The sequence below is a fragment of the Filicampus tigris genome, chromosome 1 (genome assembly GCF_054856515.1).
Source record: "Filicampus tigris isolate MCC_2025a chromosome 1, RoL_Ftig_1.0, whole genome shotgun sequence".
In the NCBI taxonomy this organism is placed as follows: Eukaryota; Metazoa; Chordata; class Actinopteri; order Syngnathiformes; family Syngnathidae; genus Filicampus; species Filicampus tigris.
The window spans coordinates 5419726-5443659 of NC_141217.1; the positions used below are offsets into that span (position 1 = coordinate 5419726).

General features: G+C 43.0%; 1 protein-coding gene across 4 annotated transcripts in view; it reads left to right on the top strand.

Moving 5' to 3' along the window:
- Positions 1–1057: 1057 nt before the first annotated feature.
- LOC147152581 (E3 ubiquitin-protein ligase Midline-1-like) overlaps positions 1058–23934 on the top strand; it is a 32864-nt gene continuing 9987 nt past the window's right edge. The window contains exons 1-4 of one of the 4 annotated variants that reach the window (XM_086048727.1): positions 1058–1238; positions 16281–17074; positions 20587–20682; positions 23251–23358. In XM_086048727.1, the coding sequence (XP_085904853.1) occupies positions 16349–17074; positions 20587–20682; positions 23251–23358 (930 nt within the window). In that variant the 5' untranslated portion in view covers positions 1058–1238; positions 16281–16348. Of the gene's footprint in view, positions 1239–7864; positions 8126–11848; positions 11952–16280; positions 17075–20586; positions 20683–23250; positions 23359–23934 lie in introns of those variants that run through there. The other 3 variants (XM_086048709.1, XM_086048736.1, XM_086048718.1) reach the window with 3 other exon arrangements.

A 23934-nucleotide genomic window follows, 5' to 3' on the forward strand; every position in this document is an offset into this window, starting at 1 on the left:
CTTTTGTGAATTTATATAATTCTGAATTCCCTAAAGATTCACTGACTCTATTTCTCTATTACTACTTTTAAGGTGAATACCTTTCACTTAAAGGTCCAAGTCTTGAATTGACTTTAAATATTATTGGCTATAATTGATACACATAGTGTAAATAACGTGCCTTTCTCTGCTGTGCAGATGGGCTAAATGGGTCAACGACAGCAGATGTGTGTCAACAATTCCCTTTTGGTACCAAGTTGACCTTGTGCCTGTGCACACGCAGCAAAGAGGAAACAAAATGAAAATGTTTTATCCATGACCTGTTCACTTTCAAATTAGAAACACTTTACAGTTGTCCTCATTTTCCATGGAAACACCACTACCGCTTTGGGACATACTGATCCGGTTTAACATTATGTCTTTGAAGCACTTTGGAAGTTGTAAAGTCAATGTAAAGCACAAAGACATCTTAAGGCTCAATGACAAGAAATCCACCAAATATTAACACGCATCTCATTCTAGTTAAGGCTTTTGGTACACATGTATGTTTGAAAGTGCAGCGAGGGTTGTCTTAGCAGCTCACCCTCACATTACAGTACATTGAACCCCCCCGTAGTTCAGCACAAGCCAATTTGCTGAGAGTTTGTCAAGATTTTTTTTAGGGGCGAGGGTTTGTTTTCTTTTGTAGGGGAACCGCCCCCTGTTTATCATGGAAAATGCATACTATGCATACTAGAGGTTCATCAGCATTTTTCCCCCCCAATGCATTTCAATGGGTGTAATACCAAAAATATTTGGGTCGACTTCCCTTTAAGCTAACCCATAAAAAGTAAAATGTTGAAAATATGTTAAGTGAAACATGTAGTTGTCGGACGGTGGTGCTATTCTGCATCCCGGACACGGGAGGGCCCAGAAAAGCTGAATGTTTGAAGCTCCGAGTTTGCCAAATGTTAGACAAAGCACTTGGAGGGCTGGTTGTACCCGCCTGCTTCACGCTTGCCCGAGCCTGAACACATGACAAGCAAAACCCGAAGGCTTGACGGGGAGGCGGGAGCGAGTGTAGGCAATGCTGTGAACGGGAGATGAGCAAGAACTGGTCCTCAATGTTGAGATTTGTGCTGGATGTGTGGATGAACGACTCCTCTCCTTCCAAATCACATCTCCTTCTTTAAGCTTACGCACTATTGCTTCTTCACCAGACGACACGACTGCATGCCTGTCTTTCTTTTGTGTTGGGGGACCATGTGAGGCTTTTCAATGTAAGTGGTGCTTTGTTGTTTACGTCACTTTCATTGTCGGCGCTACTTTAGAAGAAATCGAGTGAGGGTCACACGCACAATGTGCTGTCATATATCGGCAGCATGGCGGAGGCTTTGTTGCAGCATGCAGTTTGAGCATTACATTCAAACGCAAGTGCATGCCGCTGTCATTGTTCCCGGCATTGTGTTCACCTCTGAACTTCCATCGGCGTCAAGTGTGATCAACTTTTCGGACACAGATAGTTCCATTTATTAAGACTAACTATATTTTTCTACAATGGTTGCTTAAATTTTTGCTGGCCTGTTTGCCAGCTTTTCTTATACATGAGGCCACAGCTTAAAGAGGATTCCAAGTGGGAAAAGCTCAACATGAAGCCCAGGCATCCCTGTTTATTTAAATAAAGTTGAATATATTGAAATTTGATGAAAGAATGAGCTTAAGAAAACACGTTTTTGTTGCATTTGACGCAAGAAAGAAATTAGTTGTTTTATTCCTGCTTTTTCACACAAGCAATTTAATTTGTAAGAAGGTGCAACGATCTGATGGGAACTACACTTGACATCATCAATGAATAATACAAGCAGTGAATGTACACTGCCATCAATAATGAAAAACTTTGCAAAGCTGTATGTGTATGGAGAACATGTTGCTATAAGTGTGTGCACAAATGTTTCCGGTGCCTAGTGCACCGTTGTTGGCCTATATTTGTGCTTTTACTGGCCATTGAATGGTTGAGGTACAACAGTGATACTGTAACTCTAAAATACTAGTTCCATTTCACACAGTACTTCTGCACGTGAATGTAAGTAAATAGTGCTGCCATTCAAAGGATATGTTTGCGCTGTGACACTGTTGAAGACCAATTGCCAGTGCTGCCTCAAGTTCAAACAAGAAGTTGTGACTTGTGACTAAAATGTATCTAATACTGTTCATGAGAGGCAGGTTGCACAATACTCCTGAAGGATTATTGACAACTCTTGTGCATTTTGGATTTGCAAAATGCCAATTTTGTGTTTGCTTTAAAATACAGGTCTTGCCATATTTGGAGCCCAGCACGGTTTTTGAAGCCCTTAGGGGCTTTGGCAGCAGCGACTGCTGGTGGGAACAACCTTTTTCATACCACGCCAAAGTCCTCCCCAAAGACTGCCGCTCTCGGCTGGAGATTCAAGAGCTTGGCATTCAAATTTCAGTCTTTTAAGAAAAGAGCTCTGGCTCCTTTCCACCTCACAAAATGAGTTTGAATAGGGAAGGATAGGGTGCATTTCAATTAAAACTGAAGCTTTAACTGGGTGATATCTACTATTTATCTACCCTGTGGGCATTGAACTCCATGAATAAGTGCATTGGCTCTACAAGTGACCAGACATGGTACTAATCAGCAGCAGGACAAAGGATGAGAGAACCAAAGCACTTTGCTCTGAGATCATCTTTGAACAAATCAAGTACCCTTTTCTGTTCCTTTAATGCTGCAGACAATGTGTTGAGAATAAGTGCCAGTAAATCACACAGCAAGGCCTTAGTCATGTTACATGTCCTGGGAATCTTGTGTAGGTGTTTTGTTGTGTGGATTATTTATTCCCATATAGTTCAGTTTGGATGGATTGCAGAATTTGCTTAAGGGGGTGATAGCAATAGCTAAATCAGTGTGTGAATAGCATGGTATCAAAGCTACATCACTGTGTGTAACTCATTAATGAGTCAAACAACGTAAAATGCCGCAGGGAGCAGTGCTGTCATCTGATTTAATCAATGAGCAAATTACACCAATGGCATTAATTCCTCTTCCTCGAATCCTCATTATTTATACTTCTTTGTTTCTTTCTATTATACAGAAGTGGCATTTATGTTAAACCATCAATAGAGTGTTGTGAACCAGAGCGGCGTGTACCCCAACACAATGCAAACACTAAAAACCGCTGACCGCATTGTAATGCTTGGTGGAAATGGAGTTTGGGGTTCAAAGGAGACTCTAGGAAATGTGAAATAGAAAATCGATGGCTAGATCTATGGTTTGCCTTGTAGAAGGCATACATATGAAGGGCATTCTGGAAATGGTTTATAGAGGAAACAAATTTGAAAGCAAGTGTCTTTTGCAAGTACGATGTCTTTAATATTTGGTGCCTAGTTTCTTGAATGTTATTTCAGGTCGTGCTGAAAAGAAAGACTAATCTTTCCTTCAATGGTCCCACTTTCCTGATTCCGTACAATAATTCAGACTGCAGTGCTAACAGAGGATAAATCAACATAATTGCTCCCATGTTACAAACAAAGGCCCTAGCAGCTTAGCAGGGAATTGATTCGCACCGCTGCTCGGCTTACATAGGGTTGCCCCTGGTAATTTGCTCTGTGATTAGTCAAATGTTGAAGTCAACGATATTTGACAATTGAGCGCAAGTGGATCGATGTGCAGATTTTTTAAGCTTGGGAGAGCTTGGGCCTTATGTACAAAGATTTGTGTGGCTTTCACACTAAAACATGGTCCAGAAAACCTGACACGCACAAAAAAATCAACATGCATGAATCTCTGCGTACGCATGAAGCCAAGCAACATTCCGTTCGTACATCTCAATTAATACGGAAATGTTGGAGTACCAAGCTCCTCCCTCTGCACGCCCTTATATAATTATGCTAATTAGTATAAACCGTGCCGGTGGGAATGATCGCTTTGCATCATCAGATAATCAGATTGTCAAGGCATGAGTCACCAATGAAAAAAGAGGAACTTTACAAAATGTGATCTGAAGACACTGGTAAACAAAGTTGAGGCCCAGAAAACAAATCTCCGCCACGCTGCCCACTGGATTGAGAACCTTCTAATAGAGTGTTGAGGGGTGAGGGCAAACTGAACTTTTAGCTCAGCGGTTAGCACTTTGCGCTAACATGGCGAGGCATGGTGGCCGCATGAGTTCAATCCCCGAGTTGGGTGGACGCCGCAATAGTAAAAACGCCCCCTTCCCACCACCCGTCAACAAAAAAAATTTCGGGGTAACTGAAACCGGCCGTTCCCCTCGGGCATCCACTGTACTCGGTATGCCACTGAACCTGCTACTGCCCAGCATGATTTCTACGGCTCTAAATCAAGAAAAACATGCGTATGCCAGCCAAGTCGTTGCCGTGGAGCACTGCGCATTCGCACGGTCATTTCAGTCTTGATACATCTGAACGCGAGCGTGGAAAAGTGCGTACACCACGTTTTTATGCATGCATAAAGTGGCAGTCCAGGTCATAGAACAAGCTGATTTGTAATGTTTTATTACGACCACACTTCCAAATGTTAGATTCAAGGAACGTATACTGCATGTCTAGTTTAGTATGGAGAATTGCTTTTGCAGGAGCAATGTTCTAGCTTAAAGCTCAATGCATAAATACGAGCCAATTTATCGATCCAGCCATTCTCTACACCGGTTACCTTCGGGGCACATACAGACAAACCTAACACTCGCATTCAAACCTACGCACAATTTAGAGTCTCCAATAAATGTTGTAATGTGGGAGATACCCGAAGGAAAGCCACACAAGCACAGGGAGAGCAGGCAAACTCCATACAGGAAGGCCGAAGCCGAGATTCAAACAGGTCCATTACAGTGCACGTATAGCCACGGGCAAACTTTAGCACTTGCATTTACACCGGGGACGGCAAAACAAACACTGGAGGGGGCCAAAATATTTCATCAGTGCTACAGGGGGTTCACGTAGGACTTCACACTTTTTAACCATGGCAAAAACACTTTTTAAATATGGAAAAAAACACATGCAAATAGGTGCGCTTACGTTTTTGAAAATATTTTTTTCCTTAAAAGATCCACTGTCCTAACCCAACAACAAAGATGAATTTAGGACTTCTTTTACCACATCAAACACACCAAATGGTTATTAGATTGTGATTGGACAATCAAGGATGCGGAGGTGGAACTTATGCAATGGCTTCCGCCTTAAGCGATGGAGGGATATCATTATCGAAAATAGTACGTAAACAGAGGTAAAAAAAATTCTACAAACAGTTTGTGCTTAACTCGACTTGTATGTAAAAAATAGCATTCGTGATTCAAGGTTGCAACTCTATTTACATGCACATTCACCACAGTGACTAATTTTGAGTCTTCAATTCACCAAGCATGTATGTGTTTTGAAAATGGTGGAAGACTACACACAGGGGAGCCTGAGCTGAGATCTGAACCCGGTCCTATCGACTATGAGGCTGAAATGCTAACTGCTAGTCCACCAAATGGCCCCGCGGGACCATGCATCATTTATTCAATTCATAATTAATGGCGATATTACACAGTAGTCTGCACCCTGACACCTCTCTCTCTTTATAAAAGATGCATATAGTTTGATTAGTGCCACAGTTTAAACTTAGCCAACTCCAGCTCATGCTCCGCTCTGATTCTTCTAATGGCCAAAGCGTATACATAGTTTTTCTATTAGGAAGTCCTCACTTTATGTTACTTACCCTGTCACGGGTAAAATTGAGCTCATAAATCGTTTTTTTCCCCCCAAACTGCCAAGTGGGCCCTGGCACATTACTATCGCATTGCAATACCTTAACTGCCCTGCTCAAGCGAGAGGAGTCGCGGTCGAAGAGCCTGCCATTCTCCTATAATTTATTCATATGCCCACTTTGCACTCAAGGGGAAAAAAAACACTTTTCAAAGCTGGGTCACTCGTCTAAACTGGCTGCATTTGACAGTTGTGTTGTGGAACTTACACAAATGACAATGTTACACTAACAGCATCACATGATCGCATGACAGGGCCAAGACAGAGATCTTAAAGCTAGTCCTTCCTTCCTTCCTTCCTTCCTTCCTTCCTTCCTTCCTTCCTTCCTTCCTTCCTTCCTATCTTTTATCGCAATGTTCACTGCACCTGGCAAGGTTAGGATTGGAAGCAGACAAGAGCTTGCAATTAACACTTACATAATTGACATTTTTTATATTTGTTTTTAATTCACTATACAAATTTGGATACCATGTATACGCTGCTATTTCTGACACAGAGCAGACAGAGAAGCAGACCACGCACATACAGGAGTGCCAGGAGAGAGTCGGTCGGAGTGACGGGCCGTGCCAATGGTGACTGCGCCCTCAAATTTAGTTTCGAAGGGGCTTGGCACCACGCTCAAGGGTACAACAACAGTTGCCAAATTGCGTATGCAAACTGTCAATGTCAGCTCTCAGGTCATAAACTTATCATGGTTCATCCCTGTTACTGGTCTCACCCAGCTAGAATCCGCCACATTCCACTCATTCCTGGTTGCTTAAATGGGAGACCTCATGCAACTGGCAGTTGAGGCCCATTTTCCCAAATTCACAAGAGCTCAGCTCAGTTTTCTTCAAACCAGGCACAGAGAACACTGTGAGAAACAAATTTAAAGGACCGCAGTGTTTAGTTTCACGCCATGTTGAGACGGACATCAAATTGCGTGACATCCTCTACAATTGTATTATTTCCATTTCTAAAGAAAATTACGTTTGACTATTAACGTTGTGATTTATAAGACTGACACTGAAATAAGACTGATACTGACCCACAGTATTTGTGTTCATATAAAATGTCGGCTTCATTCGGTAATAGATGGGTTCATTACTTAAAGTTTCTTCAAAATAGTTGATAAAGTTCATAAAGGTACCCAAGACAGCTATGGGTTGCCCTAAATCTGCAAGGGTCCCTTGCACTGAGGAATTTGGAATTGAATTGAGATTTAAGATGGCTCGCTGGGTTTCTTTGAGAAGTCTGAAATTTCAGTATAGAAGTCTAAGACTAAGTTGTTTTTTTATAAAGGAGCGTGCAACTGTTTTTGTGTTTCATTATTAAGCAGCCAGACCCAGCTGGGGGTGCGCCAGAAGTCCTCAGAAGAACACGTCATGGCATAATGCACAAGAAGTCGACTGCAGTACCGGGTGTGAACCCAAAGGGAGAAAACTGGAATTTACACTTACAGGAGTCTTAAAATCACTTTATCGTATACACAATGAACGACCGGCAGTGGTCGGCGTTCCTGTGGTGCATTTTGTCTGGAACTAATCAGACCTCTCAAAGTTTAGGATAGACTTTACAGTCACTAAAAATGGACTTATACTCTTGCTGTTTTGCTGCTTTTCTTTAACAAAGACCAACCTCTTTGGTTGTATGAGTCAAGTGAACGCTAAACATTCAGGATGGCATTTGCAGTTATGGTGGTATTTGTGTGGGCGATTAAAGGGTTGACTTGCAACTCTGAGATTAATCTAAGCTTCTTTCCTTCAGAGACGTGTGAAAAAAGTGTTGTTTTTTTCCCATCCCCTAAAACAGCTGCAATTTTAATATATAACTGAAGGGAAATGCAAAAATGACATTAGGGTGAATTCTTCATGACGAACATTCAAAGGGACAAACGTGCACATGTGAGGTTGCAGGAGTAATCCACAGTATGTGGAAGGGCGCACATGCAGGCTCACACATTTACATGGCATGCGTGCCTCTGACACATCTGACAGGAACTCGTAGAGCTGCCTAGGACTCCGCCCTGAGTGGTCAAGCGATTGGCCTAAATAGAGGCAGGGCGGCCCATTGGCAGATTTGAATAGGGAAGGAGGGTGGGAGGAGGAGGGATGGAGGCGTTGCACTCTCTCTCTCCCCCCTCCCTCTGCCTTTCTGGCTCCAGTGTCAGGATGCACTGGCTTGCACAGGCAGGGTAGGAAGCATGTCATGAGAGGTGATGACACAGCCGCGGAGCCGTGGCCACATCCTCGCCGACTCTTGTTTTGGCTACTGGCGACGTTTTTTATCCGCGTCCGGACCTGCTGTGTCCAGCGGAGGAGAGCGAGCTTAACATAGCCTACTTTAAGGTCTCTCGCTCTCTTTTTTCACTTTGCTTTTGGATGATGGGATTTTAACCATGCGGAAGGTAAGAGGAGGGAAGGGAAAAGGACGGCACGGCATTGTTGTTGTTGTTGTCGTCTTTTTTGGCTTATTTTTTTCTGTCTTGCGAGGAGTTTGTTCTGTTTTTAGTTTACTCCAGTCTGTAAGACTCCAGGGGAATGCTGACAATAAAGACAAAAAATATTGCAGCACCTGCAACCACTGACGGGAAGAAGAAAGCAGACGAAAAAATGATTTCGCTCGTTATCTCGAACAGCTTTCACTCTTTTGGAAAGACTTTTGAGTATGTTTGAGGGGGACGTTTTCTCCATTCATCCAGACGAGCATTTGCAGGGTCAAAGGTCACAGATGTTGACTCACAGCCCCTGTTTAAGTTCATTCCAAAGGCGTTTCACGAGGCTGGGGTCAGCTCTCAAGTTCTCGCACACTACATCAGTCAGAGTAAGGCTTGATGGACCTCGCTTTGTGTACTGGTAGAGCAGTCCTGCTGGAACAGAAAAGGGCCTTCCCCAAAGTGTTGCCACAAAGTTGGAAGCATACAGACATCCAAAATGCCTCGGTTTTCGATTTACGGGGGCAATGACGAATCCAACTCAAAAGCCTAGGTGATGAAATAAATAATTAAAATGATTGTTTCACAGCACATTTGTCCACATAGCAGTAAAATTTGGCTGAGGCACAATAGGAATGAAGGGTAGGAGCAGAGTGTGCCAGCAGTACTGGAATGATAATGACAGAGCTGCAGATCTCAGGTCCAACCAGTGAACGCTGCAGGGCCATCTGTGTCCTGAACTAAGAGGCACTTTTGGAGTTTGTTAAAGTCGGTAAATGGAACTTTATTTAGACTGACTTAGATGCATGCATCATTTTGGAGAGAGCGTGGGGAACAGTGGTGTTGGGCTCTTATGCGACACATATAACGGTGTTTTTCTTGATGCTTAAAGGCCACACCTAATGATAGCAGACAGTGCCTGGATGGCTGTTTCAAAGGAAGTCTGTTATGCTGATTAAACATCTCGTCTTTCCTTACATTCAGGCTGTGTATCTGGATATAACTAACATGAGAGTAGGTGGACAGAAGCAAGGCTAGCAACTCCTGCATGATTGCACGCGATTGTTTCGTGTGTACTTAGGTGTGTGTGTGTAACAGCTGGGCTGCCCACCCCCTGCCCCCGGTCTCAACCTGCTCAGGTCCTGGGTCATAAAAGGAAGTCAGCAACGGTGTGATGTGGACCATGAGATGGTGTGAGATGTAATGTGGGGAAGGCTGTAGTGTTTTGCGCGACATTTGTCTGGGACCGATATAGCGCCCATGTTGTCGTTGCCGTTTCCTGTTTCCCATGCATGACATGTTTCGGTGCCATTGTCAAGAGCGCCAGGGAAAAGCATCCCAGCTGTCAGACTGGCCCTGAAGCTGGTGTGTCAAACATTGAAGATAAATATAGCCAAGATAGTATTGTAATGCCTTTTCCTGCACGATTGCTTTCTAATGGTTTGGTTACAAATAATGGCATTTTTGAACAGCATAGTTCAGTTATTTGAAAAATGAAGAATTTCCTTGTGTTGTTATTAACAGAATTGGTGTGTGCTTCAGTCAAAAAAGAGCAGTGGTACAACCGTAAAAAACTTGTGACCCTGACCGTTATTTTAAGTCTGAAATTGACAAGAACTGGTCAGAAATTGTTCTATTTGTTTATTTGAAAGCTATTTCCAGAACAGACTCAAAATTTTGATTCAAATTGTGTTTGATCACAAAAGTAAAAAAAACACTGACAGAACATGTGTTTTATGGCATGTTTTATGACGTGATTCATGACGTGATTGCGGTGGGGTCGAACGGCGGCCGTCACGTGACTAAATGTAATCGTCGACAGGGAGGGGCCTACGGCGGACGTCACAATACGAAAGTTATTCGCCGGCCGGGGTAGGAGGGTCGTCCGTCACGCGGTTCGACCAACCCGGAAATAGACCGGCCAACTGTTTAGCAAAATCACCACATTTAACCGAAATTCCCAATGGCCATTACACCCCTGTGCATAACACAGGTTAAAGTAAGTCTGCTATATGGCCTAAGGTTGACTATGCAGTTTATCATTTTCATGCAATAGCATTTGAAAGATGTGCATAAGCGAGCAGATTAGAATTTTACGCCATTGAGGCGTACTATTGCCACTCATTAATCAAGTACTGCCTGCAACAACTCACCAGCGTCTTGTACAAAGTTAAAACTTTGCATCAGCTGGCAACCTTGGAAGAGTTGAGCAATAAACTGCTTCAATTTATTTTTGGAGAAACTCTAAAGCATTTCAGAACCAGAATAATGTTGTGCGCCGGAACATTTACTGGAGGATGATTTTGTCAACATAAACTTTCCACGCGCACTAGAAATACATTTACGGGTTTGAAGTGACACAGGTACACACGCACACATCAGTCAGTCCCTTCTGGCGGCTGCGAGGCCACAAAGTGCCACCGTGTAAGTGGATTTAACAAAAAAATCGGAGTACAGTACACAATGAGCAGCAGCCATGGGAAGCAGCTTCGTTCGCACTGCTCCGTGCTCACTCTCCCAGAGTGCTCGTTGGGCGTCTGAGAGGTTGCCGGGGATCCCCGTGGAGGTGGAGAGGTTTTCCTCTAGGGGGACCGGGCCATCAGAGCGCTCTGTGGCCGGACACAATTCTTCCAATCGGCAGCTGAAATGGCCAACACAATGAAGTGACATGGTGGCCACAAAACGTTTACATATCGGGAACTAACCAATCAGAGGAAAGCTGTTTCCCATATCAAACGAAGAAGAACAGAGTTCTTAGTTAGCTCATTTACATATTTCTATATTTTAATACTAATGAGAAAATGGAGCGCTCAAAATCACAGTCATTTCCGTCATCACTAACAAAAATGGCATCTTGCTCATTTTCAAATTATCTTGCAAACACGATATTAAGAAGTCATACCAGAGATTACATAGCATTTTTAAAAATGAAAAATGGTGGCATGGGACCTTTAAACAGATGATCCACAAATAATAACAAATAAACTCTGTTTTCCCTTTATTTTTAAGTATCCCTTTAACTTAAATGAAAGCTTGACAGTAAGCTAAGACTGTAATCAAAATAACGTAAACACAATGTGTGGCCAAAGACGAGTTAATTTCAGATTTGACACAGCTGACCAGTCTCCTACAATCTGATCACAATGAATGAAATAAAAAGATCATTAAAACGATAATAAATACTCAATACATTTACACAGTCTGAGATGTAGGAATTTATTGCACTTGTTGCGAGCAGTTCTTTTAATACATCTCTATCATCTCTGATTCTAGTCTTCTGGTTTGTGCAGATATGTCTGTTGAAGTTGCCGGGAAGTGTTTGTCACACCCAATCAACCTTTTGGTGGCCGAGGTCTAATGCTGGATGTGGTTGACTCCGGGACAATACACCTCAACATCAGCATCTTTCTCTGTTTCCATTAACATCATCAACAACAAACTTCATATTCCCTTCCCTTCTTTCCTCTTAATGTCACATTTAATTTTGCAAACATTGTCACATCTAATTTGGATCATTAAAGCGAGATGCGCACAGAAATATACACGTCACCCTCGATCATATTCTGGATTTGGATACTAAGTTGCAAATCCCGTGGCTGGCCATCTCCCAACATGAAAGGCTGCGATTGGTCACAGTCCAGCGTGGGTGGAAACGGATTATGGATCAATTGGGTGTCTGGAATTACACAAAGGCGACGTGGGTGCCCGCGTGTGTTTGTGTGTGTGTCGAACACTCAGACACTGCCTCGCACTGATTTACGGAGAGGAAGAGGAAGCGGAGAAGGAAGGAGAAAAGGAAGTAGGTTACGATATTTGACATCACTTAGCTCTGAACCCTGGCACTTTGGCCCACATTAGGCAGCACTGCAAAATTTATCACATGCTTCCTACTTTCATGAGCGTGGAAGTGTATGGCAAAATAAGAAGTAGCGTATCTACAATGTGCCTGGGACTTGGTGCTAAAAACACCTAATGTACGGTCGTTTTTTGTGAATGATCCATCTGTTTCCTGACTGAGATGTCTCATTCATAAATCCTGCAAGTGGGTGAATGGTGAGGTGCTGGTCAAGGTTAGTTTAACAGACACTGAGATGTGTTTTCATGCCGGAGAGATTTCAGTTGCAAGCTACAATGAAATAGCTCATCACTCCCTTTAATGTGTTATTCACATATAAAACCAAACATTTTAGCTACATTATTTAAGTTGGATGTTAATGGTTTCTTCTAAAGCTCTTATCCCAACAATTTAACAATTTCAATGTACTGTTCAGTTAACCCTGGCATACTCCCAGTTCTGCATTTGCATATTCATATTTCGAGGGGAACCAATCCTCTATTATTTGTAAAAATAAATAAGTAAATACGCATTTGTCGTTTTTGTGCTCACACCAAGTAACATCCCCCCCCCCAAAAAAAAAAGCATGGCAAGCATGGTTTTTCCAACATCTTGTGGCATCGTGGTGCCAAAGAACTATGTTGAAGGGATTGAAGGAGCTTCACTCGGAAAAAAGTTATGCTTTGCCGTCATCTTCTCCCAACGCGTGGCAATTTCAAACCTTTTTAAGGGGCATCAATTAAGCTTGGATTTTCACAATTCGCAACAAGGTGGAACCTATCCACCGCACGGGTTCACTTTAAATATTTTAAGCCACCAATGATTTTGTTGTTTCATGATCTTTTCCACAGCAGCCTTTTTCACCTATTAAAACAGCAAGTAGGTGGAAAGATACAGGCATTATCACTAACGTTGGTCTTCCATTCCATATAAGTTCCTGTAAAATTGTGCAAATTGTTATCATTTTTTATTCTCAATCATTTTGTTGTCATATTTTTTTCCCTTAATTGTGTGAGTACTTCACAATAAGAGATACATTTCTCATAGTCTTGTTGTGTACATTTTTTCTTACAACTACGACACTTGTATGCGACAAGTAAAAGATTGGCGTACGTTATAATTTGTGCATAGCGCATAGTGGTACTTTATTAGTATGGTAGCAAACAAAAACAAAGGAAAACAACCTTCTCGATTGAGATAATGCAAACTGATTTCGATTTTACAGAGCATAGTCCATGCAGGCACCACCACATTATGCTTCAATGTATCTACTGAATAATATTATTGATTAACGCTTTGCTGGTTCCTTTTGGCACTATTGACTTATTGCACATGCACTGTAGCTGTCCAATTTGGAAAAAACCTGAGTGGGCAATCCTGTTTGATGAGTGAAATGTGCATACTGCACTGTACGCACAACAATACATGTCACTAAGATGTGAAAAAAAAGAAGAAACAAACCCTTCAAAATGTCAAAACAAACCCAAACCCAACCTTCTTGTTCCAAAACATTGGTGAGAATGTATATAAACAGGCATTTTGGTGATCAGATGTCAATTAAGTTCAGTTTAATAGTAAACACTGTAAACTTAGAAGATAACGAAGGATTGTGGTGCTTGTAATGTACTATAAATGTGAGAATATAGAAGGCATCTTAATGCAGCTTCATCTTCGGCCTGAAAGCTGCTATGTGCCCTCTGGGCCTGTTTGCCATATTTGTGTGTTTGCAGCACACACGTATGCACGCCGGGGTCTGATTATGTGCGCCAGGTCAGCGGGGATGACCTACTTCTTGTTTCTGCCACAGCGGCTCGCCAAATGGCGGCCGCCCCGCCCTCCCCAAAGTATGTTGTTTCTTTTCAGTGAAACAACTTTTGGGCTTCTCACTTTGAGGTGAATATCTTTAAAATCATTCCATCAAGGAAAGTATTCATCTTTTTACAGTTATACCGTTCAATGATTAGCCGTGCAAATAAGCAGCTCTGTACGTTATTAAAGAACATAAATGTGGCAAAACTGCAAAGCGTTGATGATCTGTTGATATTGTTGCAACACTGTTGCACATTTATACAGTTTCAGCTTCAAGGATGAAAAAGGAAATCAAAGGGATGAAAAGATGGAAAATGTGGTAGTGAAAGAGTTTCTTGTTTAGTAACACAATTTTATTAAACAAGTCATCATGAAGTAAAACTCAAGAGAGAAGGTGCAGCGAATAGATTAAGAAAAAGACCCTTTCATATGATTCATTCAGCTTTATGTACCTCTTCCCTTATGTGTAAAGAGTATTGGTACTAAAAGCAGTCAGTCCCTCCTTGAGTTCCCTTTTCCAATTTCTTTGTTTTGTGCTGCATTTCATACTGTCCCCTCTTGTGTCACAATTCATGCCCAATGCATTTCGAACCCCCCAGAGGCAATAAAGAGTAAAACACTTTTCAGGAGGGTTTCAAATTGATTTCAACGCTCAGCTAAGTGTTTTCAGTATTGTGTCACTTCGAGTACAGTATTGAGAAAGGCTGTGGCGCTTTTTGCAGCTTTGTGAAGATCAGAAGCAGTGCATCGCTAGAAAACATACTGATGTCAACATGCATCAGTCGGTCAGTTTACTCACAAATTCATTAACTCTAGTAAATTAGATTCTATAACCCACGATTTATGACATCTAATGGAAGGAAATGTAATTGTTGTGGCGTTCATTATGCCGCTGGAATACTGTAGATCAGTGGTTTCTCAACCTTTATTGAGCCAAGGCAAATCTTTCACATTGGAGAAAAAAAATCACATCACGCCACTTAACAAATTGATTCACAAAAAGTATGTTAAAAAGTTAATTTCATTTCATTGTTCTGACTGTGGGCGGCACGGTGGTCGACTGGTTAGCACGTCCGCCTCACAGTTCAGAGGTTGTGGGTTCGATCCCGGCTCCGGCCTCCCTGTGTGGAGTTTGCATGTTCTCCCCGTGCCTGCGTGGGTTTTCTCCGGGCACTCCGGTTTCCTCCCACATTCCAAAAACATGCATGGTAAGTTGATTGGATACTCTAAATTGCCCCTAGGTGTGATTGTGAGTGCGGTTGTTTGTCTCTGTGTGCCCTGCGATTGGCTGGCAACCAGTTCAGGGTGTCCCCCGCCTACTGCCCAAAGACAGCTGGGATAGGCTCCAGCACGCCCCGCGACCCTTGTGAGGAGAAGCGGTACAGATAATGGATGGATGGATGTTCTGACTGTGGGCGGCACGGTGGTCGACTGGTTAGCACGTCCGCCTCACAGTTCAGAGGTCGTGGGTTCGATCCCGGCTCCGGCCTCCCTGTGTGGAGTTTGCATGTTCTCCCCGTGCCTGCGTGGGTTTTCTCCGGGCACTCCGGTTTCCTCCCACATTCCAAAAACATGCATGGTAAGTTGATTGGATACTCTAAATTGCCCCTAGGTGTGATTGTGAGTGCGGATGTTTGTCTCTGTGTGCCCTGCGATTGGCTGGCAACCAATTCAGGGTGTCCCCCGCCTACTGCCCAAAGACAGCTGGGATAGGCTCCAGCACGCCCCGCGACCCTTGTGAGGAGAAGCGGTACAGATAATGGATGGATGGATGTTCTGACTGTTACGTATGTGGTTGGCATAGATAAACCCATAAAAAAAGTTCTTAGAATTTTTTTTGGGTCAAAATAATTGACATTGGGGAGTTTTCCGGGGCACACTTGAAGGTCTCTCACACCACACTGGTTGAGAATCACTGCTATAGATAAACAAAATGATTAATGTCTTATGTGTTGTGTTATTAATAAATCATCATTTTCTGACAAATTATAAAATTGGATAATTTCCCACGGTACCCCTGATGATCACTCTAGGCTACCACGGCACCCTAAGATGGAAATCACTGCCCTAGGGAGTCGAAAAACAATTAAACACAAAGGGAAAGTGTGACTGTAAAAGGGCATGCAACAAGTCTACCCGCAAATGTACATTCTGAATGAAGGATTCGACTTCATTTTCTGGATCAGTTTGTTTTCTGCATTTTTAAAATTCATTTTAGTTTCATTTCAAGGCCACGTCTGTCAGTGCAAAAGCTCTTTTGAAAATGTAGTATTGGCAGTGTTCTGCTCAAGCTTAATTCTGCTGCCCCCAAGTGGCCACGAGGCATTGATGCATGCTTCAGCAGTCAAAGTTTCCTTCGCTTACATGAAGTTCATAAAAACAATTTCCATTTCTTTACATTCCATCAGTTGTTTGACACCCACCCTTACTGCTGACGATAGTTTCACTTTTTTCTTTTTTAACTGATTCCTCTCTCACCCACAGGTATTTGAACCGTTCCCTTGGATTTTGCTGACATTACACCTCGTCCCGCCTGGTTTCCCCTGAACAGGATGGACACTCTGGAGTCAGAGTTGACCTGCCCAATCTGCTTGGAGCTCTTTGAGGACCCACTGCTGCTCCCCTGTGCCCACAGCCTATGTTTTGGCTGTGCTCACCGCATCCTTGTCTCGCACTGTGCCACCAACGAATCGGTTCAAAGTATCAGCGCCTTCCAGTGTCCCACGTGCAGATATGTCATTTCCTTGAGCCCCGATCGTGGACTTGAAGGACTCAAGAGAAACGTGACCTTGCAGAACATAATTGACAGAGTTCAGCAGGCCTCATCTTCAGGTGGTCTTCCTCTGCCGCTGCCCCTTCCCGCCCCCCAAAGCGGGCCCAATTCGCCTGGCGAAGAGGATAACGAGCGGCTGGCCCTGGTCCCCGTCAGCGCTGCCATGTCAAGCCCTGGTACCCCTCCCGAACCGGTCCAGTGCCAGTTCTGCGAGCAGGATCCGCCGCAGGAGGCGGTCAAGACGTGTGTGACGTGTGAAGTGTCGTACTGTGAGGAGTGCCTCAGGGCCACTCACCCCAACAAGAAGCCATTTACTGGACATCGGCTCATTGAGCCTATGCCAGGCTCCCACCTGCGAGGGCTCCAGTGCTTGGAGCACGAGGAGGAGAAAGTCAATATGTACTGTGTAACTGATGACCAACTCATCTGCTCCCTCTGCAAACTGGTGGGAAGGCACAGAGACCACCAGGTGGCAGCATTGAGTGAGCGCTTCGAAAAACTCAGGGTGAGTGATTTATTTTATTTTATGTTTTTCTGTACACCTGTTTTATCTGTGAATGACTGAGCCCATAGATGTGTAGTCATTTAACATCAGTGGATGTTCACATCACAGCGTTCATCTGAAAACTTATTTTTGAGCATTTTGGACCCATTTAAGAATGACACTTTTGTAAACAACATTGTTATTGTTGCTGCAAAATGCTAAAAGTGGTTGTCTGAGAAAACACAGAGTGTTCAGTTTGAACAATACATCATTGTATCCAAAAAACAAGAGCGATAACATCACTGTTATTGCATTTGTGCTCTGGTCAAGATAGGAGTTGTCTGTATCCTGTAAAGTGCACACTAACTGCAACCTTCGCAGTGCCATATTTTACACTAAAGCATACCCTCCGGAAGGGTATTAAAATCTACTTTGCAAGACAAAGTGTACATTGGTGCATATAGTGTTTCTTCATAAAACAACATTGCTTGCTATAGCTGGCCTGATATGTCAATTATTGCCTTTTCCCTCATTTTTGAAGGCCAGTGTCAACACGGACTGTTTTGACACTGTTGTAATCTGTACTTAAAACACAGACAAAAAATGAATGTTCCCATTTGAATGTTGTTGTGTAAATGTACCTTTGTTTTAAGCAGGTTTAACAGTAGTGCCATTGCTCATCAGTTTCAAAATCAAGCATCAAAACAGTTATCAGAGCACGAGGTGGCTCTTGTTTTTTTCTGCAAGGGCATCAAGAAGGGTCAGAAGAGCTAAAATGTCAGATAGTCTTCCCCTTAGGCTCTTTTTGCAAATATCTGGGTTTTGCTCAGATAAATTGTGTTATATTTACCAACATTATTGTTACATTCGCTCCCATGTCACACCTAATGAGAAATTTGCAATTTCATAAACACTAGATATACTCTATCATTTTGCTTAAGAATTAAAGAAAAAAAGGTTCTCTTTTTTCATGAATAACCAAGTTTTGAGGATGAACCTAATCCCTCTTTGAATAAGACGCTTAGGCAAATGAATGAGCAGGTGAGATTGTATCATTTCATGATGATTACATCTCTGGAGATGGGCAATTAGCATGATCACAAAGTCATGCTGGTGTGTGCACAGATCCATGTATACCGTGCCACTATGGGTGCATCTATGGGGGGGGCGCTTAATTAATGGCGTGACATGGCCATTTTCAATAAGGTTGCAGGTTAATGGGTGCCAATCACCTACTGGGTGTTAGATGGGCTTAATTGGTCGTGGCTATACTGTATGAATGTGCTGCAGTCATTATCGGAGAGGAACTAAAGATTGTATGTGTGTATTTGGAAGGGATGGAATTGCCATTGCAGGAGCTGATTGAACTGCATTACAAGTAAGAGGGATTATCTGGAGGTCAAAGTATTGTCATCCCCTCATCCGCTCAGCAACCTTCAGGCAAGGCTTTGCCCTCAAGCCTGCACCTTAGACTGAATGCCAATTAATCAGCATGCAGGCACAGAGAGAGACAGACCACAGTCCACAGTTACATTTCACACCAACACGCAGTGGGGAGCTCAACCTTCTGCGCACTCGCATCCATTCATCCGAAAATAAATCAGTTACCGTGTGGAACATTTCCTGAGAAGTCAGTCACGTTGCATTTATGCAAGACAAGATGCATGATTTATTTACTGTTTGTCCAGCAAGACTTTGCCGAACTTGGGTAGACATTTCCAAAAGGCCGCCCACACATCAGCAAACTTTCAGAATTAAAACTTTAAAATGTCCTCGCACTCAGATTTTTTTCCCTTCCATTTGGACTCTGACAAGTCAGGAAAAAAATGGTGTGAGCCATTTCACGGCGCTTACTTTTTGCTCTGAGGTGCTGTGAATTTGAGAATCCTAACGTCTCTCCTTGCTCTTTCTCTCACATACGCACACACGCACGCACATGCATGCGCAGTTGCACACACACAAAGAAAGAATACTTGATAAATAGAATAGTTTGCTTTTTCAGTGAAAGTCCGATAAGAGCCATAGGGGTTATTGTCGGACTAGCCATCCCTTTTGCTAGATAAAATTGCCCAGCGGCATTTGGGAAAAAAAACACATTTAAGTCCCGGATGGTGGGTAAGAGTGGAAAGAACCTCAGGGATAAAAGATGGAAGCTGCTGTGCGAGCACGCTGGTTTCAGATGTCAAGCTTGATTGTGTTTTTCAGCCATCCATTCGCTTTAATCACCTGCCTTTTAGTGTGGACAGCGTCATTTGGTCAACCATCATTGTAAAAAGGAAGTACAGTTCATGTGCTCCTTTAGCATGCATTCTATGCATGTGTAGGCATAACCACTGGGATGCACACACGTTTACGCGCATGCAAGCATGTGCATAGCCAAACAGCAAACAGGCAATATGACTGAATGATGGGTAAGGATGTGACCTGTGAGTCAAGCCACATCATGTTTAGCAATACTCAGTGACACAGCGATAAGGCACTATGCAAACATGTCATGGGCTTCCAAAGAAGACATTCCCGCTGCTTTGCTTTTGTGTGCCAGCATCGTATTAAGGCCATCTTGTAAGCTCCCTATGCCACGATGGGGCTCAACCATAAACGCAAACTATGCAAATCCCACAAATCTACTGCTATGTTTACTATGAATTTCAGATTAAAACTGATCTACACAGAGGAAATAGTGGATAAAAGATGAGGAAGGTGATATCATCGGTTTGAACTTTTCAAAATATCTAGTTTATGCTCTTAGCTGCATTGGGATAGCATGCGGCCAGATGTAGCTATTGGAGAAAGACACCACAGAAACACTCATCATGGATTAATTCGAGGAGGGAAAATGAGTTCTGCATGGGACAGACACAGCATCGGATCATTTTAAGCATGCTCGATTTGGCAATTCGATGAAGCTTGTGCCCTTGCTGACGACAAGCAGAGAGATTTTGGGAAAAAACAACCCAAAAAAAAAAATATATATATATATATATATATATATATACACATATACAGTTTGAATATATGAGAAGAAAATGGAGAAAAAGGAGGGAGTTGAACAACGCTGACGCGCCGTCACCTGTTTGCCGGTTCGTTAGCCGCAAGCGCTGCATGCTCTCATAGGAGAGTAAAAAAGCTTTTGATGCCTAATTTGCCGCTTGGCCGGGTTTGCGCATGGCTTGGTGCTCAGTGGAGTGGCTGTCCCACTCACATCCTCCGCCAGTGCAGGACTGTGTCTAAGACTCAGACGGGACAAGATGAGGAGGCAGTGCAGGGATGAGGGTTATCACCCTCGTGCAGAGGTATGGAAATATACTTGGAAACGTATCAAAATGTACCATAGGCTCTCCTTCCAGAAAGAAAGTATCACGCGGTATCTGTTTTTGTTTTGTGAAGAAGCGCCTGAGGTTGTCTCAAAACTTACTTGGCTCGCGGAAACCCAAAGGGGGCATCTGCTCTTTTGCTTTCGTTTGAGGCTTTTCCGTTGTGTTTGTTGTGTGGGTTCTTTCTCGTCCATGTCAACTCGCTGTCTTTTTCTCCAGCAAGCCTTGGATTCCAACCTGAGTAATCTGATCAAGAGGAACAACGAGCTGGAGTCGCTAATGGGGAAATTGATTCAGACTTGTCAACATGTGGAGGTGAGTGATCTCCTGAGGCTTATCGGGGATCTACGTCATCATCGATCAGCCACATACAGTTACATTTACTGTATGTCAATGTTGAGAGAGAATCATGTTTCCCCTTTTGATTGTGCATCACAGCAAAGCAAAATGAGGTTCTTTTCAGTTGGCAACCTATAACTTTACTCGGCCCAAGAAAAGAATTGATAATATTGTCGAAATAGATGATGCTGCAATAGCGTTATAGCGCCATTGCACTCACTCAATGTCCGATCAGAATGTTTCATGCTATCCCCTATTTGTTCAAAACACATGGGATGCAAATTTGCATGGTTTACGGGGATTCTCCTCACTTAACTATTATTTAGCAATTGACTAACAGTGCAGGTAAACAAAAATGTAACGTAGTAGTTTATTGTGTAGCTGACGCTGAATGTGCAACAATGTTCAGATGAGGTGTAGATATCTGGTGGGTTATTAATTCTTTGCAGCGTTATGGTTTAACATGCATAAAAAAGTGAGAGCTGGCAGCTGTGTTTTAAACCTCCACACTGACATGACACACCAGCGCTCAAAGAAGCTTTTATAAAAAGCAACGCCTGTGGGTTAAAACTGCAGCAGTGTCTCTTCGGAGTTAATGGAAAGCGGCATCTTTGCCCGACACGGCCTTTAGAAACCGCAAGTAGCGAGTATCGTGCTTCATCAAGTTGCTATAATGCCACAGCGTGCATGTGTGCGCAGTGTTGTTTGTGAAGGCAGCGCTCTGTGAATTGTGGTGATCTGAAACTAGTTTTGACGATGCAGGGATTTGAAATCTGATCATGAATAAATGATGCGCAAAACAAGGGGGTGAAAAACACTTGTCCCACTTCCCCGTCCCCTCCACCGCCCCTGTGCACTATGGTTCACACACTCCAAACTCCTAAAATAGCTTGAAGAGAGTCCATCGGAATTCTCTTGTGTTGGCGCTGTGCTTTGATGTGAGTTGGAAATGACATGCCGGGTTATGCAGGAAATTCACTGCACTGACAGTCCCTGCGGCTCCTTTCGTATTTATATTCTCATTGGCTTTATTACTAAGCTCAGTTCATCTGCATTGTAAAATGGTTGAAAGCTCTCCAGCTTTTTTAGTGTTTAAATGAATTGCTTGATCACCACGCCACGTTACATTGCGTAATACGGTCCAGTAGGCTTTGCCAACAGTCATTGAATTCATTTGTGCGTTGCAAACAATGTGCTGTGCATACCAACTGGAAGCAACGCTCTCCCTACGCTCGGTGGGGCTGTAGCATTTCTAATGTCTTGTCATGTCTAATCATTGAACTCCGCTTTAAGACTCGATTTCAGAATCAGGATTTGCCCTTTGGAAGCGTGTTGCCGCGGCAACAATCCCAGTCGACGGTCAGACTGATGAGCAATCTGTGAATGTCATCTTCAATCATCCAAAATGATTCAAAATGACCTTTCCAAAAAGACAGGTTGAATTCATATCCGTTGTACCTGTTATAACAGTAACAAATACATAGTGCTAACTAAATATTACTATTACCTGCAATTGGACGGCAACCGTTTGAGGGTGCAGCCCGCCTGCTGAAGACAGCTGGGACAGGCGCCAGCAAGTAGGTAAATACACAGGTGCCGAGTCTGCGGGGCTCCTCTGTACAGTGCTGCCTTGAGATACGAGGGAATGAAGTTTGTCAAGATATGAGCCATCATTCGACCGATTTTTGTTTTGCTTTGACTTGCGTGTTCAAACTTGAGATTCGAGTGCTCTGCGGTGGCGCAATAGCAGCACTTGGGTAAATAGCGAACGACTCTTGATAAAAGAGCCTTCAAGTTCTTTCATTAATGCCTCTCCCACTTGAAGTTTACTCTAAAACTAAACATACAACTAGGGAGAATTCCACATTGCGTATTTAAAGCAACCATAGCTTAGCTTTCGGTCTGATAGCTTAATGCTAAACCCTAATTAGCATCTATGTTGCAGTACATGAACGCTTTAAGCAAAGGATTGAAAACAAACGGCGCAGCAACAACGGGCTCAATTTTGATATCTACCAATCAGGGGCGGAGCCATGGGTGGGCCTGGGTGTGCACAGGCCCACCCAGATTTATAGACTACCCACCCAGTGAGATTCATGAAAAAATATATACTTTTACATTTTTAGTAAATTATGAAAAGTTTTTTTTTTTTTAATTGAATGTTAAGAATGGCATAATTGTGGTTGCCTAAGGAAGGTCTGAACTTTTATTTGAATATACGATGTGTCGGGACAGGAGGGTGTGCTTAGTGAGAGAAATATTCAGGCCCACCCTGATTTTTCCAGGCCCACCCATTAGCCAAGTACTGGCTCCGCCCCTAGCACCAATACGTTCATTATTGTGGTTGTACTTTGCAGTGGTGTAAATTATACGTACTGCATCCTACTAGTGGTGGGGTTTTGTGTGTGTCCTGTATGTGTATGTTTTGGTTCCCCTAAACATACAAAGCAGAAGTGTTTCACAATTTGTAAATGTGTACTCCGCGGTATACTTCCAGAAGTCAAAGAAGCACTTGGAAGTGTCTCACTGTGGCGTCCCTCACAGGTGAATGCGTCCCGCCAGGAGGGCAAGCTCTTGGATGAGTGCGACACCTTGATCGACATCATTCAGCAGAGGAGACAAATAATTGGCAACAAGATTAAGGAGGGGAAGGTAAGGGGACTTTGCAGCCGAAATATGTATTGTTCATTAAAACACTTGCAGAAGCCTACTCTCTTTACTTCCTAGCGCTTTACCTATTTATTTACGGCATGGCATCCAAACAGCCCGACTGCCCCAAAATAGGTCCTGCCGCATCCAGGAGAGTGACTATGCATGTACTGTAAACTTTTCATGAACCATTCAATGAGACTTTTACAATGTACAGCTCCATTTTAGCATGTAGGATCACATTAAAGTAACAGCCTTTTTCCATCAACACATTTTTATTTGATGCAGCAGCAGGCAGGATCAATCGGGCTTCAAATAGTCTGCAATGGTTGAAGGACTATGCAAAGCATCGGATTTGAACAGAGATTACAGTGTTCGTGTCAAATTGCTGACAAGATGTCCTTTGACCTCATTTCTGTGTGACCTCAATCTGTCTCTTAAAATCTCTGTCTGTAGTGGCAGAGAGTGGAATTGGATGTCGTTATATAAAGGTCATATTTTTTCATACCAGACATTCACAGACTAGTTTAGAATGGAGAAAATGGTTTGTAGGCTCATCTTTGACAGTTAATCGCATCA